General features: G+C 40.3%; 1 protein-coding gene across 2 annotated transcripts in view; it reads right to left on the bottom strand.

Moving 5' to 3' along the window:
- Window positions 1-382: 382 nt before the first annotated feature.
- Window positions 383-19,232, bottom strand: part of LOC117434854 (cyclic AMP-responsive element-binding protein 3-like protein 1) — a 31,505-nt gene continuing 12,655 nt past the window's right edge. The window contains exons 2-12 of one of the 2 annotated variants that reach the window (XM_034057525.3): window positions 18,408-18,615; window positions 16,557-16,720; window positions 14,962-15,040; window positions 13,005-13,162; window positions 11,733-11,882; window positions 11,204-11,262; window positions 10,891-10,959; window positions 7,530-7,629; window positions 6,866-6,992; window positions 4,191-4,455; window positions 383-3,862 (exon numbers count right to left, since the gene is read on the bottom strand). In XM_034057525.3, the coding sequence (XP_033913416.3) occupies window positions 3,826-3,862; window positions 4,191-4,455; window positions 6,866-6,992; window positions 7,530-7,629; window positions 10,891-10,959; window positions 11,204-11,262; window positions 11,733-11,882; window positions 13,005-13,162; window positions 14,962-15,040; window positions 16,557-16,720; window positions 18,408-18,615 (1,416 nt within the window). In that variant the 3' untranslated portion in view covers window positions 383-3,825. The remainder of the gene's footprint in view (window positions 3,863-4,190; window positions 4,456-6,865; window positions 6,993-7,529; window positions 7,630-10,890; window positions 10,960-11,203; window positions 11,263-11,732; window positions 11,883-13,004; window positions 13,163-14,961; window positions 15,041-16,556; window positions 16,721-18,407; window positions 18,616-19,232) is intronic. The other variant, XM_034057526.3, reaches the window with a different exon arrangement.

The raw sequence follows: 19,232 nt of genomic DNA, 5'->3' as shown, positions 1-19,232 counted from the left end.
TGTGATGCTCCGATCCCACTTGACATTTACACATTGCACAAAGAAAATGAAATGCAGCCGACACCCACCTAATCCAAAATGCCAAAGTGACAGCGCAGCTCAAAACGTACAGGATTTATTGGTTGTTAAAAGCCTTTCATACCGTAAGCAAACTGCGGTGTGTATGCGTTGCCAGTGATAAGGTTTTGTCCCAAGTATGATTCATTCATAAAGGGATAAAAGAATATGCATGCAACTCAAGAGCTACAGATTCCTAACCACGTTCCTAAGAGCAATAACCGCTGAATAACAGGCAGCCACAGTACATGAATAAAACAACATCAGAATCATGACTCGTGTTTTCCATCTTTATATTCATACAATGCGTTCTTAATGCCCCGAAACGCTTGGTGTGTCAAACATGAAAATAATGACAAGAGTATAACAGATTATAACTTTCCACAATACGAATAAAAAAAGAAGCAGAAGAAGAAGAAATTGATCCGCTTGCCACAGATGTCACGCTATGTCAATCTGAAGGGGCACTGGAGAGGGCTTCAGTAATTACTGGTGCCGCTGGTAAAGCACAGGCCTTCTTTCACGCCTAGTGATAGCAGTAATCACTACAGAGACACACTGCTACCTCGTGCTGTGTGGCAATGTGGGATTTCAATAAAGACACACGTCTGCTAACATGGTGGCTTACAGGGGGAAAGGAATGACGCTCTACATCCCAAAGAAGATGTTTATAATAAACTGATATTAATCATGGTTCAGCGTGTAGTCACGGCTCAGAAACTGTTGCACTTGCCCTTGCTGTGCCCAGCTCGACTCACTCTGCTAGGATGAGGGGGGTAATCAACAGGGTGCACTGCAGAACAGGGCAGGACAGGTAAAACATGGAGTGAATATTAAAAAAAACAACCTGCATCACTCGATGGAATGGAGGCAGCTTCCACTGATCAGTGTACGTAGAACTGTAGAATTACATGGGGGGGTTTGGGTGATACCAAGAAAATGTAAAACCCTCTACAAGATGCTGTTTTGGTGCTGTTTGCGTCTGCTGTAAATGTGCTGATATTTTTCAAGCGCTTTTAGCAAACCGTTCCAAAGAGAAAACATCACACACAATGAATTGCAAATGCATTCTTTTATATTTTGCTTGACGCTAACTCTACATGACAGTACACTAATACAAAAGGGAAAAAAAACAAGCATTTTTATCACTTTTGCTGGAAAACATACATTATTAATTGCGCTAAAATATTAAAATACCGGCAGGGATCCAAAAAAAAAAAAAAGGTGCTATTGGAATACTAAAATACATTTTTTAAATATAAAAATACATTACTTATTTACAATATACATTTTGATTCGTCATTTAAACACAGGGTGGGTGTCAAAGGTGCAGTATCCCTTGAAGGATGATTGATGTCTGATACCAGACACAGTAAAGTCAGCTAAAATGCAGTTTAAATCAGCTTTAAAAAGAGCTTTCTAAAGTCACAAACTGGTGTCTGTAGTGCTCACAGCATCTCAGCGAGCTACCACACTGGTTTGTCACTGAGGTCTCTCCCTCACATGCAACTCTTAGAAGGGCAACCCTAATCACTTATTGTAAGGAATGCAATTGACAGACAAAAATAAATGAAAAGTCACAAAGGCACTGTCGTGATTGTATTTTGCTCAGCCTCTTATAATTAATTAGGCACAGTGGCTGTGATTAAGGCCCTGCTCGGTATGTTATGAACTTCACTAGGCAGTGGACTGGAAGAGAACCTGGAGAGAGTAACAGGCACACTTAAAATTCAAAAGCGCTCAGCATTTGTACAGTCTGTGCAGGATCGAATGAGGATCGTACAGGTCTCCTGCTGGAAAGCTTGACACGAAACTCCTACAGAATTGTTCTATATTCTCTCTTCAACCACCTACTTCATTTTGTTTGGTTCACCTCCCACCAGTTTCGACACGAACAAGATGGGCTCAAAAGGGATACTGCATCGTTTGAGATTGAATTTAGCACTCAGAGCAATATCTTTGGAACTGGCATCTCATAAGGCTATTGGCTGAATGGACTGACTCACTTTCCCTTGGCGACATCTGCCTTTTTTTTTGTAATCTGAACTTTTCTTTTCCAACTGCTTGGCATCTCATACCCAGAGTTTTTTTTTTTTTTTTTTTTTAAGAAGTTTGTTTGTTAGTTGTTGCAGTTTCATGTGGTTCATAACGCTGCATTAAATAGCAAGATGGCAATTAAGGACGTTCTTTTTTGACAGGGTAAGATTATGAACAATCATGATTTCTGTGAAAAGACAACGTTTCATAAATTACAATCCTAGAGATTTCATTTGGAATACAACTGAAATAGAACTGGCCCCTGCAATTATTGTACCCAGTGCAGAAAATTGAGATGCCATTTACAAAGCAATAATTTAATACTCTCCAGTGTAAGACATAAAACAGGATCATATACTGTACGATGCCACTTGGTTTATAGTATAAACTGCTCTGAGTGCTACTTTTCTGGTCATATATACACATTTTTATTTCTTTATCCAAAAAAAACAGAATGTTTATGTGAGTAAACCGTTTAACAGTGAAGACAAGAAGGCTGTGTAAACATTACATCATAAAAGCTATTTACAATAAAGGTAGTGCCTTGCTGATTGGTTGAAAGACCAACACCTTTAACTTGTGGTGCTTCTAGTACACCCCCCCCCCCAAAAAAATTTTTTTAAAACAACTGACAAACAAACACAAAAAAACAGTAACACTTTACATGAACTGTCTCTAATTACTGTGTATTTACTTAGTAGTCACTTAGTAAACTTAATGTGTAAATCATTTTACACTATATATCTAAGTACACAATTGTATCAGAAAATGGTATGGGTTAGGGTTGTAGCGTGCAAAAAGATTTACATATTAAGCACATTGTAACTACGCATAATAATAACACTGTAATTATGTGTAAGTACACATGTACTGTGTTTACTAAGTAACTACTATGTAAATACAAAGTACTCAGAGACACTTAATAAAAAGTGTTACCAAAAAAACAAGAACATGCGGTAGAGATGGAATGAGGCGAAAGGTTTTCACATTTAAAAAGAAGCCTGGCATCTGAAAAGAACATTGATTGAACTGGGAGATGAAATAAGCTCACTCGAATATCAGAGTGTGGACTATCCTGTAAGTGCTACTGATATTTTAAATGGGAGGATCTCTTTGAGTAACTGAATGATTTTGCTCTCCTTACTAAGGATCTGTGTAGAGTCTTAAACGCTTCCTGAATGCTGGCTTCCATACCACAGGGTAAAGGATTGCTAAAGAGTAGAGAAGAGTTGAGCTCTCACAAAAATTATTCCGGGGGTCTAGGTTTTACTAACGTTTTAACAACTGAACTCCAAGAGTTTGAAATCTTTACTGTTCTTCTGTGTTCCTTCAGCTTTGTTTTATCTCAGGGGTGTTTCTGTACACAAAGCAGCTCTGTCAAGCACCTCTTCAGCGCAGTGATAATTAAAAAAAATACCACTCCCGTATTCAGCAGGAGCAGATCAAACAAACAGAGAAAAAAAAATCAATTTGTTAAAGCCCTGAAATAAAAATAAAAATAAAATAAAGTTTTTGTGGGTCCGGTCAAGCTCGCCCCTCCCCCTCCCTCTCATCCCTTGTTAGTGTACAATGGATGTCTCGATTGTCTCAGTGTTAGTACGAAGATGCCACGGGCTCTGGCAAGCATTAGCGCTTGGGACGACCCAGACCTGGAGCGGACAGCCTCCCTGCTCCTGAGACCCGTCAGTCAGGAGATGATCCGGCTGCAGAGAGCAGCTCCCACCTGACGGGTTACACAAATTCTGCAGGGCTGTCAGAGTTCACGTCCCTGAAAAAACAATGGAAAACTGCATTATTGAAAAGGAAAACGGGAATGGAGCAACCAGCTTATTATTTTTTGTTTTTCCAGAGCTACTTTATTTTGTGGCTCTTATTTAAAAAGACTCATACCCACAATTCCAAATAGAATCAAAGTCACCCTGTACAGGAGCTTTTGGACCCCTAGTGACCAACTAGGCCAACTACACGTCCAGCACTGGCATTTATACTTTTTGGTTATAAGACTGGAGTTTATAAAGATGATTAGGTTCGTCACACCTTGTTCCTCTTGTAGCTTGCACGCTGGCGCTTTATTTAACCCAGAATTCTTTTGTCACCTTTCGTGAAACTGTTCTTTCTGGTGAATGAACTCGGAGTCCGTCCTGTTGAAGTCCAGCACATCTAGTTTGCTGAGGTACTTGGAGGCCTTGTGTGCCCTGTTTGTGTGCCCTTGGGGCGGGTCTCGAGTCTCCGCCTCCCCTTCCTCTGCCAAGTCTTCGGGTGAAGCCTCCCAGTCATCGGTGTACTCCATTGCCAGGAAGGAGCTGTATCTGTCCTCCAGAGAGGCCCCCTCATCATAGAAGAGCAGGCTTCGGGAGCGAACTGCAGAACAAACACACACAAACACACAGGGCTTCAGGGCACTTTCTCAAGCACTGCCATCCTGCTGAGCGATTTCAACACCCCCATCATCAAATAAAAGGGTTACCATGGGAAATCTGCATGCTCATTTTGCACATTTCCAATGCTTGTTCCATGCTTAGATGATGAATTTACTACACTTGTTTTTTGGGGTTTTTTTGCAATGCTTTGTCATATTCCTGTGATTTATCATGCTCGCCTGTGCTTTTACCATGTTTTCACTGTGGTTTCATTACTGCACTTTGCTATGTTTTTACCATGGCATACAACAGTTCACTTTTCTAAGTGCAGAAGATTCAATTGGCTTTGGTTTATAATTAGACCCATGCACTTAAATAAGCTACGAATGGCATTGTTATGCAAAATACAGCATGTCCTTTTAAATGGCATATTAAGATCTGGATTGCAACACAGACACTGTATTCAGAAGAGTGGATGAATGTTTCAACTGAATTAGTCTGCATCCAGAACTTCTTTATTTTTTATTACATTTCATAATGCCTTTTTTCTTTCTTTTTTTCTAAGGAACACATTCTAGTTGTCGTGGTTACAAACATGCCTAGCTCTGTTAAGGATGTCAGGGGTGTTCCAGTGTGTATACTATGGGCTGTAGTTTAAATGCACTCTCTGATCTCCTCAGAGCTGCAGGATGTACGTACACCAGTATGTGAAAATAATATGAGTAAGTGGATGAGTTTCGGATTCAAGTTTCTAACCTACGAGCACATTAAGTGTGGTAAGAGAAAAAAAAAACAAAACAGATGATTTCCCTTCTGACCTTATGCAGGTTCACATCAGTGCAACCCACTTATCGGCTCCTCTAACACTCCCACAGTGCACAGTGGAATAATAACATCTGTGTCCCGCGGCTGCATTTCCTATTAAACTGAACTATGTGCATTTCAGAACACATGGTCTGATGAATGGTTTCCGGATACAATCTGCCTCTTGTTGGGTCTTTTAAACTGGACATCAGTGGATTTAAAAAGCCATTTGAGAGAAAATGCATTGCATTGATATAACTGTGCATGTGGCCTGGATCAGAAAACACTATTCTGCAGAACCAACACAGAAAACATGCCTTGGTTCCTAATATAAAAAATAGAAACAGTGGAATTTGCATATGAGTTTAGCCTGTAAATATATTGCTAAGATGTGTATCCCATAGAAGTCTCCCTTCTAACAGTATACCATGGTCATTTTGCCTTGTTTTTTAATATGCTTTACCATACCTCTCTGGGCTTTACAATGCTTACCCGTGCATTACCATGCTTTCACTATGCTTTATTACACGTTGCCATGCTTGTACTATCCTTATAAAGGCCAGTATGATTTGTGTAAGTTAGAATTCCCCACAATTTATAAACAACTCAGATATTATTCATTATATGTATTTGCATTGCTTATAGTAAAGTGTTACACATTTTTGTTTATATGCAACACATTTTTCTTTGAATTGTCTATTCACTATTTTAACACCACACAAAACATTATATAAATTGCACAGAAATACTGGTTGCCACTGTGGCCTCAATACTTTGCACAGGTTTCTCCACATTCTCCAATATTACCACATAAAGGCTTCCCAGCAGTTTCCAATCCTTCGCTTTTCCTCTTCCGAGGTTTCTAAGGCAACCCCAGTATATATCAGCCAGCAACACTTATCTATTGTTTTTCGATTGAGCTGATCTCAAATCAGGCCAGAATCTTCACATGCAAACAATGGCCAAATTAGTAACTGCCTACAGAATAATGGGCCATCGTCTTCTATAAGTAGCATCAGCTTGGCTTATATAAAGACATTTCTGTGACTCCAGTAGACTTTCAAAGTTTAGATTTGTAGTACACAACACTAGTGCAGAAACTGCCCTATTCTGAAACAAGTGCAAAGGCAAATTTTCTGAGAAAACCCTTTTGACTGCATAAAATATGGAAAGAAAATCATTGAAATGCTCCTACATACAACTAATTACAACCATTACAATGATTGCATTATGACAAAGGGTCTAGTTAGTCCTACCTGTGTCTTGTTTAATTGTGTATGATATTCCTATACTGCTAGTCCTTTAATCCGGGTGGAATCCATTCCTGTTTTTTCAATTCCAATTCCTTTTGTTAAAATCAATTCCCATTGCTTCAAAGGGATTGGAATTAATATTTTGGAGACATAATCATTATTGTGATTGTTCAACTGCTTTGAAGCCAATTTAATTGACTAAGAGACAGGGACTTCAAGCTAATTTTAACAGAATACTGCTAATTGTAATTTTGATTGAATCGATTAAAAAAGAATTGGAATTGGAAAAACAGGAAAAAAACAGGAATTGAACCCGACCCTGCTTGTCATGTGTTTGGACAGATGGCTACGTACTCTGGCTGCTGGTGTAAGCATCCGACGATGACAGGGGAGTGGACTCCACTGTCTGTGACACAGAGGAGAATTCTGGGATGCTTGGCATGAAGGAGCCCAGGACCAGAACGAAACACAGAACCACCACCTGGAACAACAGAGACGCTCCTTTGAGACCGAGCTTCCCAATCAAAATGAGACACGACAGTGAACTCACTGAACCCTTTTGAAACAGGAGCTTCAAACTCTCTGTTATTTCAGTCACACAAACATCTCAACTGGAGAAACACAACAGTGATCCTGTCGAAACTTTTGTTTGCCTAAACTTCTTGTTAATACTTTATCGTAATTGTTTTCCTAATAACTATCTGACTCATTTGTTAAACAAATGTGTTTAATTTTTTAGTTAATGGTTAGCTAATATTTAATGACTTATTTTCAAGCTATTTAACAATTATCTACTGTATCATAGCACTGCATTTGGCTTAAATTGGTTTGACACATTTTTATAGGCATTTATAAAAAGAACAGTTAAAAGTTCATAAATACGTTACTAACCATTTCAACAAAATGAGCAACATCCTGTGAGTCATTTTGCATGGCTATTTCTCAGTTTGGAATGCTTTTCCAATGCTACACAGAGTAACTGTCCACGTTCTGTAAGGATGAGTTCAGATTACTGTACCATGAGGCAGGTTCCAGTTTGTGTTGAAGCAATTTTGCAGGATCTGGGCACTTTTCCTGTTACAAGGGTCTGCAGCTTCTGCAGCTGCTGGAGCAGAGTCCTAACAGAAAAAATAAATAATACATGTAAATAAAATTACAATGAGGATGCTGTTATACATCCATAGGTAATAGTGTAATAGTACGCTACACACACACACACATATAGGTAACTGTACAGGAATGTAGGAAGGAATCTGATGGACTAAGAGAAGGTCATGTCAAAGTGAGTGATTGTGCTCATGATCTAGCTGGGCTGGCCATTCGGACGTTGGTTCGTTATCATCATCAATGATGTGTGACAGTAAAATTCAGATTACAGTGTAATGAAGATCAGAGCTGCTCCTCCATATTGATGCCCTGGTTAAATTCAATTTCAGACTGCTAGGGCTGAACAGGCATTGCATTTGAAGGGAGATCCTACAAGACTCTTGTTGCTGCAACAAAGAACTGACCGGATTTTGCACGGCACGATACTGAGTTAACAAATTTGGGATTAAATGAGGAAAAGTGGAAAGTATACAGTGTACAGTAAGGCCATCATGGCGTGTCAAATGTACGGAAGGAAAATAACACCTTGAAAGGGGAAGTGTTTTTTTTATCCTTGACAGTATGAGAAATGTATAGCACAAAACAAACATGGCCTGACTACATCACAACGGTGCTGATAACTGAGCTAACAGAAAACCCTGAATCCAGGCCTGTATTACACAGAGTGGCCACTAGAGGGAGCTAGATGTCAAAAGATTACAACAACTCTAAAGGACCAGCAATCTGTTCTATAGGGATTCATCTTAATTTCCATTTCCATCGTGATCAGTGCTTTCAAATCAATCTAATCACTTCTTTGGGGTAAATTCAAAAGAGAACTGCTAGCAATTACTGAACATCCAGAATTAATACTGCAATTAATACTGCAACAATGGGGGTGCCAGTCATTGAGCTTTTATATGTGTGGTGTAAAAACATTCCCTCAAAAATCTAAACTGAGATTACAACAAACTTCCTTTATAGCAAATTAGTAAGTGTCATGACTTGCTTTTGTTGTGTGAATGCTGCAGAAGTCTGTAAACAGGCATTTTGTAGCGGGAATTGCTGCTAGTACCATAATTTATAGTTCTTCTTTTCTTGTGCTTCTCTAACAAAAGGGATAATTAAGTTTGTCACAAACCGCAATCATAATTTCTACCAGATTAAAATCCTTTAAAAGGGTACACGCTATGAATAAATACAACAGGGGAACAAATCCTGTGGCTAGACTTAATAGCTTCTTTCCATTGTTTTGAAAAAAAACTTGCTGTACTGGATATCAAAGATGTTTCACAGCTGTTTTGTTGATTTATCAGACCAGTTCAAACACTATAACACTGTAATGGCTTTCGGCATTCTTACAACTTGGTCCATTTATAAGGAGCTCTAAAACCGCCTGTTTAAACAGCTAAACAGCGGTGGAAATGGATTGGAATGGCTGGGTAGTCCGCAAGGAGATAAGGGACTCCTATCCCAAATTTAGTCTTGGCAAGCCCTCATGCCTGTGCTATTGAATTAAGGTTGTATCTGGATGTCTCTCTAGTCCAGAATGCATACTGTATCGCTCTGTTTTCATTGGATAAGCGACAGCATTAATCATTTTGAGATTCTCCAGCTCCGAAGTGATGATGATCGCACTGCAAATCTGGCTTTCATTCACGAAAGAAAAAAAAAGAAACTGCATTGTTTTCAAAGCTCATCTGTCGCCAGAATGAAGTGAAAGAAAAATAAACTGTGCAGGGTTCCCCTCCACTCCTCTTCCCCTCCTCCATCACACTTCAATCCCCACAGGTGGATGCCTGCGATGAGCTTGATGTGTGCAGCCAGATTCAGCAGAAACCGTTCCGAAGTTAATGTATCAGCTGGGAGAAATATGAAGCGATCCATCAATTTCTTTAGCGACGCAGAGGCAGTAAGCTAAACTTCCAAAACAAGTTCACAGCTGAAGTCACACTTGCAAAGGAGGATAAAACTCCTAACGCAATGCAATCTGGTGATCGTCTGCACGTTATTAAGTATTCAGTCCGTTGGGTGCAAATGTGTTTGAACTCTGTAGCTGATCAGAAGGTGAAATAAATAAATAAATAAAATAAGTGCATATTTACTCACAGCAAACTAAAATACTGATCTCATGACATATTTGTGTGTTTCCAAGGCAGTTGCCATTAAAGCTGGTATTACTAAACAGAGGCCATTCCTTGTGTATGAGTCACTGTTAGATGCAGTCATTTATCCTTGTCTAACCCATGGGCATGTTTCCGCACCATATCTAATGTTCATCATCCCATCTGTGCCAGACTTCAGAAATGTTTAACTAGACTTGTAAACGCAAAGTGCGCCAATGCATATTTCTCGATGGCTAACATTTTATAAAAAACATTGCCAGACAAAAGCCCAGTCCCACCAGAGCCATGTCTGAGAACTCTGTAGCAAACACAAGCTGTTTCAGAATACAAATGCTGCTTTTTTTCCTATAAATAAAGTCATTAGTGATTTTGTTGGCCCTAACCTTTATGAAGCACTGTGGCATTGTCTTCCCTGTTTCATTGTATCGACATTCAAGCAGACTCTTCCGAGGCACAGTTCCTCTTATGTCTGACAGTTTAATTGAATTGCGCCATTGAACAGGGAAACAGCAGCTGTACTTGTTGATTGAATCCCTCTCTTGAGTGGCACTGGACTAAAGTCTGATAGAGTGCATTATCTGTTTTTTATGCTTCTGTTTTGTCACTGCGTTAATGAAAGTTGATTTTTTTTTTTCATTTAACAATGAATCTAATTGTTGCTGCAGGCCACATTATTTATACAGTGCAAGTGCAGAATGCTTTATTACGTTTCTCATACATTTTCTTATTGTACTAGACATCTTTTTTTTTGTGTGACAGTTACCTTTCAGGCTAGGAGGAAGCAATACTGGGTGATATTTTGTCCTGTACTGCTTGCTCAGTCTAATAAATAAACCATTGTAGCCAGGGACCTTACCATAATCAATGCTGGTAAATCACAAGACTTGAATGAAATGAACAGGGAAGGGGCGAATGGCCTGTTAAATGTGCCCTTTTTATTATGACTAACTGAGAACTGAGGGGGTCAGGAAGCATGACATGTCCTTTTATTTAGGAGCAGGGGGAGTTAATGGGATTCAGGCTGACTGATGACAACCAGACATTGTGTGTCATTAAACAGCTGGACGTGTTTCCATGGTGATAAGAGCAAGAGATCACTGAGGGACTGTCTGTGAAAATGTCAATTAAGAGCCCACTGCTCTCCACCGTCTAGCCTCTCCCTCTCACCTGTTGGCGGTTTCCAGAGTCTCTACTTTCTTCCACAGTTCGTTGTTCTCTGATGTATACGTCTCAACCCTGCGAGATCAAAAGACAACGCACACTTTTAGTATATTATCAGGTACTATTGTTCCTCCTCGCAGTCAATACTCTTCCATTGTTTTGCATTGTGCGCATTACGCTATGTTGAGTGTCCTGCAAAATATGTCTTTCCCCTCTGAGGTCTGGGTGTATGCTGCATGGAACGCAAGGCAATGCAATTCTTGTACAACAAATTAAAGAATATTAATCGTTGAATTCAAAGTTATAAGTGAATGCTTACTTTTTCTCCAGGCATTCTACATATTCCTTCTTCTTTCTTCTGCTCTCTTGTGCGGAAATCTAATTCGAGAAAAGAAAATAGCAAGACAGCCTTCAGCAACCTGCCAGGTTAAACATGCATGCATTCAAATAAAGGGCGATGGATAATGTATTTCAAACAAATCCATACAATTCAAGACAGTCTGCCATAACCACAGTCGTTGAATATTTTTCATTTATAAATCAGATTCATTTCAAAATATTGCACCGTATCAAAGAGATATTTCAGCATACATATTTCTGGGTTTGGAAGATTTGACGGATAATTATTTGATGCATAATGCATCATGTATTTGAACCTCATAGAAACTCATTGATTCATTCTTCTTCATGTTATTCTAAATTTCGTTTAAAATCAAATAACACTGCAATCGCTGCATGCAAACATTACTACAAACAACAGAGAAGAGCAGGAAAAAAACCTGAGCTCTTTCTATGTTTTAGTTCAGAGAGCTCTGTTAAAATGGCCTGTCAGCAGGCTGAAGAAATACCTTGTTTTTGATCTTCCTCCTGACCCGTTTCAGTGCCTTCTCCTCGGTCTTGGTGAGGGGCAGCTTGTTTGGGACGGGGTAGCCCTCTGCGACAAGGGTGCGCTTCTCCTCTTCAGTGAGCATCAGAGGCCCTGAGGTTCCCTGCAGCTTCTGAGGGGGAGAGAGAGGGAGAAACACTACTCAGACTATCCAGCTGCCGATGCAAGAGACAGGGCAAAGCCGTTCACACGGGAGCGCCAGCAGGGTGTACAGTCTGGCCTTGTAAAAGTGTAGCGAACCCAGTCAAGCACAATGCTCCAGCTAGCGGTGTGAGTCTGTGGGCTGGAGGCACAGTGGCGGCACTCCAGGAAGGTGATGACTCGGTGGGTATGTGAAACACACAGCAAGAGGTGAATGATAAATCACTGTGGTAACTAGCCTAGTTAATTAGGACAATTTCTCCAGTTCTTTTTACCAAGGGACCGGAACACTGTATTGCATTAGTAATTAACGTAATTTTCACCCTGTTGTGAACCATTAAAGAACACAGAGATAATTAGCACTCAGCAAAACTTGGGCTGAGGGTTTTCCAAAATTGCCGAATCTTCTTTTTAAATAGCGTTGGCCATTATTTGACAAAATAGAGTGAATATCTAACATCAAAGACTGGGTATTAAGAAGAGAGATTTGGACACTTTTTTTAATGTACTATACAGTATATTATTTCAATTTTCTGTTACCATTACATATAGAATTTGATTGATTCCAGTATGCTTGGCCTGCAATTGAATTGGTGGCTTCCAAATAATAGCAGGTGCTATAGGGAGGGGTGCATGGCACTAATCAAGTGGGACACCCCAATATCTTATTATCTCTCCAACCCATAATTAAATCAAGGCATATTACGAAGGGTCATACACTCTCAAATACATGCTGCAGATTAAATATGTATTATTGTACATAGAGCAGCACACACACACAGAAACAAACATCCAGACACACACCCACAGCGCACACACACATAGGGTTACCACATGACTCCATGTTCACTGGGACAGTTTGGGACAGTTCTGTCTTTTTAACTCACACCCCAATGCATTCTGGTAAGTGTAGTCCTGCTTCTCGTCAAGAAAAGAAACAAGTACCAGGATGCATTGCGATGCGAGTTGAAAAGCCCGAACTGTCCCAAAACTGTCCCAGTGAACATGGAGTCACGTGGTAACCCGTATTCAAAATAAACAAACAAGGACCTGGTGTGGCTTCTTCAGCCTGACTGAGTGATGTTGAGCTTACGTGAGGCGCTGTGAGGAGGGGCGAGGAGGAGATGGCAGTGGAGGTACGAGCCTGTGGTCGGACTGGGCTGGAGGGAGGCAGGGAGTGAGGACTCTGGGAACCGTCGCTGTCGCTGCCATGGCTGCTGGGGGGAGTAGGGGGAAGCTGTACCGGCTCATCTGTTACACAGGGTAGGGAAGCAGGACATGGTGTCGGTTCAATAAGACAAGATCATTGTGCTGTATAAACCAGGGGTGTCCTGGGAAGAAACTTGATAAACCACAATGTCGTTCTCTTTAGATAACCTAACCTTGTTTCTCATTTCCGACCGAATACAAAATTCTGAAAACTTATCATGTTTTTTCAACAATTGTGGTATATCGAGATTTTCTGGGAAACCCATTTTAAAAAATGCATTCAGTCAAATACACAACCTTGTGTAGTTATTCACAAGACTCCCGGTAACCTCAATGGCAGTGAGGACCCTGGCAAAACCAGACCTCAGAACGGTACCAAAAGCACTGCAGAATATACCCAGCCAAGCACTCCTCCAAGAACGGCTGTCTGGAAAGGGCTGTGCGTTTAGTTTGGCGCCAATCCCAAGTATGCAGGCTTAATTCTGTTAGTGCTGCCCATGGCAGGCTGCATGGCTGGCACTTTCTACAAGGCTTGGGTTAAAGCATGGCTGCAGCTACACTGGAAATGCACCCAAAATAATTGAATAACCAAAAGCCTTATATACAAGCTGGTGATGGATTCTTACTGTGTTTATCTATTAACCAAAAAGCTGTTGCATTTGGCATTTATAATAGTTTAGTTTTCCCACTGGGAGATTGTTACTGACTCATTGCAGACGGTAAATAACCCCAGCAGTGTGAGAACAGCAATGATAACTCACCAAGGCTCACCAACCCCCACATGAGTCATACATGTCAAATTCCATGAAACTGCCTGAAAGCCCACCTAGAGTTTTTCTTAATTGGAAAATATGGACTGATTTTTTTTTTTTTTTCATGTCATGCCTCTTATCCTTGACATTTTTAAATTTTAAATGAATCAATTTCTTGTAACAGACTACTGTTTCAAATGTAGAGTCAGGGCCACCTCATCATTAACCAGGGTTCTCTGGATTTTAATTCATATGTAACAAAAAATAGACTGAATTCCTTTACACACTGAGCTTGCGCTGGGCTTTATGTGTGCATCAAGCCAGAGCCTTCAATTGCTGATTCTTTACTGTTTAAATGGTCCATTTATAATTTGTAATATTAATAAGCCAGAAACAGGAATACATTAGTGTAAAAACATTTCACAGAATGCAACATTTGTACTAGCTAAGAGCATTTTCCTAACCTCTTTAAAAAAATGTTAACGCCTGTTATCAGCATAAAATTGTCTCCAATGTAGTTGCCAAAAGTAAACTAAAATGTGCAGAGCAAAACAAACACATGAAACAGAAAAGGCTGTGTCCCTGATCTGGATCCTGGCAGAGGGTTGAGAAGCACGTTTGAACAGAGACGAAGGCGAATTTCACTTGATATGAGTGCTAAGCTTTGAAGGAAGCTCATTGTTTGTGAGGGTGAGCTTGGCTGCTCCTTATGCCAGGAAAATCAACACTGCTAAGGGGCAGAGGGAGAGAGGAAAGCTTGTTCTCATTACTTGCACAGGCTATTTACTTTTGGAGGTCAATTTGGGTCAACAGTGTTTATTCACTGCAAACTTCTGCAATGAGCTTTTCCAAGAACTTTTTTTTTTATTAAGACAAATACAGCGACATGGACTGGAAGACAATGTAGACTGAAGCTTGCTGTGTTCACTAAAAGCACAATCCTAGACCTGAGCACTATACTGACTAGCACACAAGGTCTGTATCCACACCCAGCTCACTGTGAGATATCTGGGTCTGCATGCAGCCTGCACCACTCTGCTGTCCCTCAAGGCTGCTCAGTCTGCACTGTGCATTATTGTTTCAGTATACCTGATGGGACGTTCAGAAACTGGTTCACTTCTCTGGGTTCAGCTTTAATCAGAGGAAGGGGATTCTGTTCCTTAGGAGCCTAAAAGAAAAACAAATGCATAAACTAAACTAATACATGATTCATAATAAATGATTTGTATGATACAATGTGTGTCTCTAATCCTTTCATCCAGATGGCGAAAGCAGAGAAAGATTTGCAGACACAGAAAACGTACTGAAACAGTCCATTCCCAGCTGCTGTTTTCCTAAGAGAATTGATCTGTATGAATCAGCTGTGTATCTAAACGACACAGCCAGTAAACACAGCTGTACGCTGCTTAAAACAATTTAGATTCGACCCAAGAGGGAGTTGCCAAATGCACTTCACAAAAGGGCTGGGAAGAAACAGGAGTGGAGGATGCACAAAGCAGAACTGGAAAAAGGACTCTGTAGTTTTAGTTGTTCCTAAACCCTATAGTAATGCAATGCTTTTTAGTGCTTCTGTGAAGGGAGGCTCTTAATAATTTGCACTTTTGTATGTCTAGCACACAGTTTAAACCAGAACAAGCTGACTATACAATACACATGCCACAAAATCCTCATCATGTGTGCAATTAAAAACAGTGCTGCTACTCCTAACCCAACCATATTAATGATAGTGAAAACAAAAATTGATTGAAGACATTCTGGTCCTTGAAGAATGTAGAAATAGTGTGATGTATTGTAATCGCGTTTAACAACCTAACAAATCAGATGGTAGGGCATGTCAAAAGGTTAGCAGATTCAAATGACTGCTTCAAGATTGTGCACACTACTGATATGTCCAATATTTAACTGCGTAACCCTTTTGTTGGCTATGTAATTATTATTATTATTATTTATTTCTTAGCAGACGCCCTTATCCAGGGCGACTTACAATTGTTACAAGATATCACATTATACATTATTTCACATTATACAGATATCACATTATTTTTACATACAATTACCCATTTATACAGTTGGGTTTTTACTGGAGCAATCTAGGTAAAGTACCTTGCTCAAGGGTACAACAGCAGTGTCCCCCACTGGGGATTGAACCCACAACCCTCTGGTCAAGAGTCCAGAAACCTAACCACTACTCCACACTGCTGCCCAATTAAATAACAAGCATTTTTGTTCTCGATGTGTCAGGTGTCGTCATAGAATACGTAAGCCAGGTTACCAGGGCACGCTTCAAGCACAGGAAAAAGACAAACCTCAAACTTGCTGTGATGGGAACTATCAAGTGTTGCCAATATTTTTACTTTTTGGAGAACTTTTCAGACCAACCAAGGGCCAAAACATATGTTATTATGGGAAGTAAAGCAGGTTTATGAATGTCCATCAACACAGCTTTGGAGTTCTAGCTCTGAGATAGCTTGTGGCTCTAGGTGCCTATAAAATGCATTTGGTACAGTGCACGGTATACTGTATTGGGGGTTGCATGAAGATATAGCTCTGTAAGCAATGAGAAAGAGGTGTATTCATGCAAGCCATTCAACAACATGTAAGGACTAGCATCTCTGTATGGTTGCGTACTGTTTCCCCCATTTTGTTCTGGCTCACCCCTCGCCATTACTCGGATGCTTTCTTACTATTTCTTCTGTGGGAGCAAGCTTGGGAAGTGGGGCCAGGTTTATGGGCTGGGGGACGTTGGTTACCATGGGAGTTGGGGTTGGCTCTGCCAGTAGGTTGGGTTCCTGTTTCACCAGTATGGCAGAAAGTTCATGGCCAAAGCACCACATGCTAGCATCTGAATCTACAATAAAAAAAACAAGCAAACACACTCATTAGATTTCATGCAACAAAACGCAAGGAGAAAATGAAAGTGTATCGTTCAGTTCAGCTAAACGAAAAGAGGGTGTTAAGTTTTACTGTAGCATTTCATGGTAAAACCGTTAACCAACGGTGTTGAATCCTTTTTAAAAGGCCCACAGTTAACAGAGTTGGTCAAATAATTCAAAGTAAAAAGTTTAACTGAAAAAAAGCAGCCAGTGGCTCTCATTAGCTCTCCTTTTTGAAGAGGTTTATAGAACATTATAGACTCTTGTAAATGTTAAGGGGTTTGCTTTCAAGTTTCATTTTAATGAGAACATAGATCCTTTTAGGCAGACTGAACCACTGTACTGGGAGGTTCTTTGGATATTAATTTAAATCTATATTGTATATATTGTATACACAGCATTACAGGTCAAAGCTATGTATGGAATGTTATGTAGCCTTCGAAACAGTGAGCAGCATTAGTGATTGTTTATATTTTATATGAGGAACAAGTAAGTTATGAAGAGATGTGGTTTGGATGGAGAGTAACCACAAACCTTAATTGTAAATATGTTCCTTCACACAATTACTTTGACAAGGCACATCTTGAATTAGCGAAGATAGAGGTCTGCTTTATATCTTAAAAAACCTGCTGGCTCTTTGACCTCTGACCTCACCTCTGTTTAGTCAATTTAGTCAGGTTATACATCAAAAAGCCATTATGTCTTTAGTCTCGTTAAAACCATTGAGTATGCATCCTTTTGACTCGTTCTTTTGCTAATGAATCAGAAAATGTACCAGTTTTATGTTAGTTTCAGACGGTCCTTAACTTTCTAAAAACACAAGAATATACCTAACGATAACTAATTATAAAGAAGGCACTTACACAACCACTCCCAAACACACCAACCAAAAAGGTTTACACATACACTGGTCCTTGAAATAACCAATAGACTGCGGACAAGCCACAGACTGCAAAATACCAACTGTACCGACAACCACTTACAGTAGTCACGCCCTCACAGCACTCACTGTGGTTTGGTGGTCTTTTAAAATACAGTAGGGTTGACTACATACTGTAAAGGTAGATGTAGGTAAATAGAAAGGTTTCTTTAACATTTGTACAGTTCCACTATGGGACTTAATAACTTGAATCCTTGTTCTTTCTGGATGTTTCACAGCAGACATGCCACAATGTGGGGCAATGCTGAAGGAGCCTCAGTGTGCAGCCCCTTCCAAAATGATTTCCACTCATGTTTTTGATGTTGATCTTTTATTTGCCAGCCAGTCTCAGAGCTAGCAGCACACGGAGCTCCCAACTGGAGCTGCTCATTATCTGGTTAACTGCCAGTTTGATCTCTAGGAATTGTCTGGATTGAATTCCATAAAGGGGCTTGTGAAACAGCAGCCACCTTGATCATTTAACTAACGAGTCTTGTGAAAAAGGACAAGTCAGGGTATTAGGAGAAAGAAGTCCATTGTTGCATATTTTGAGTTGTGCAGGTTCTAAAGAGTGTTTTTCTCCTTAGCGAGCGCATTAATGAAACTTTTCAATAAATGGATTGGTGAATTTTTGCTTGACACTGAGGCTTGACAACATGTCTTTTTGAAAGACGCTGAAAAGACATTTTGTTGAAACTACGACATTCCAAAAAGGTTTTCCTAGCTAATTGGTCTCTCTCTACCTTGGTCTTCCTCGTCCATTTTGATGGACATGATAGGGCTCTGAGGAGCTGAGTCCCCGCTCAGGGAATAGCTGTGCTCAGCCTGGATGTCTGGATTGGGGGGGTCCAGCTCCATATCTAACAGGGGGTTTTTCTCAGCCAGGAGGGGGTCGTCGAAGAAACTGTTGAACAGCTCGTTGGAGAAATCCTCCATGTTCTCAGAGAAATGCTGTAAGACAAGGAGAAAATCATTAGTCTGTTGCAACCATCGCCTGTCTCCTGCATGTCAGAGCATATCTAAATCTTAGACGGTTGAATTAAAATCACTCGTTTTGGTGGAGCAAAGCCTATTTTTAGTGACATATGCCTTCCTAAATCCACACAGAGGGTTGCTCAATGGCACAATGACACTTTGCATTAGTAGGCCTTAATATGCAACACTTGACTGAGCTTGACGTCAGCACTGAAGAGGAAATACTTTGTGGCTTAAAGAGCATAATAATAATAATAATAATAAAGGCAGTTGTGTATCGCTTGTCAATAAAGGGCACAGCAATTCTTTATGGAGCTGAATCGAAATTGCAGTCATTGAATTTAAATACAGAGCTGACGTCAAAGAGTACAGTCGACTAGGCAAACTTTCCGGCTGGTGTTTGCTGTACAGGGGAGTGTGAGAGGGCGTGTTACAGGACCCAGAGCCCTGAGATCCTGTTCGCAGAGGAGATGTGAGGTGTGTGCTGTGCTGTGCTGCAGACAGGCAGGTCTCTGTGAGAGAAGCAGCTGTGTTTGTGTGTGACGGGTGTTTCTCCAGCCGCAGTCCCACCTGTACTGTGCCTGTGTACCGTA

This window comes from Acipenser ruthenus, chromosome 28 (genome assembly GCF_902713425.1).
Source record: "Acipenser ruthenus chromosome 28, fAciRut3.2 maternal haplotype, whole genome shotgun sequence".
Taxonomy (NCBI): domain Eukaryota; kingdom Metazoa; phylum Chordata; class Actinopteri; order Acipenseriformes; family Acipenseridae; genus Acipenser; species Acipenser ruthenus.
The sequence above is the reverse complement of the archived record's forward strand: the minus strand, read 5'-3'. Positions and strand labels throughout refer to the sequence as shown.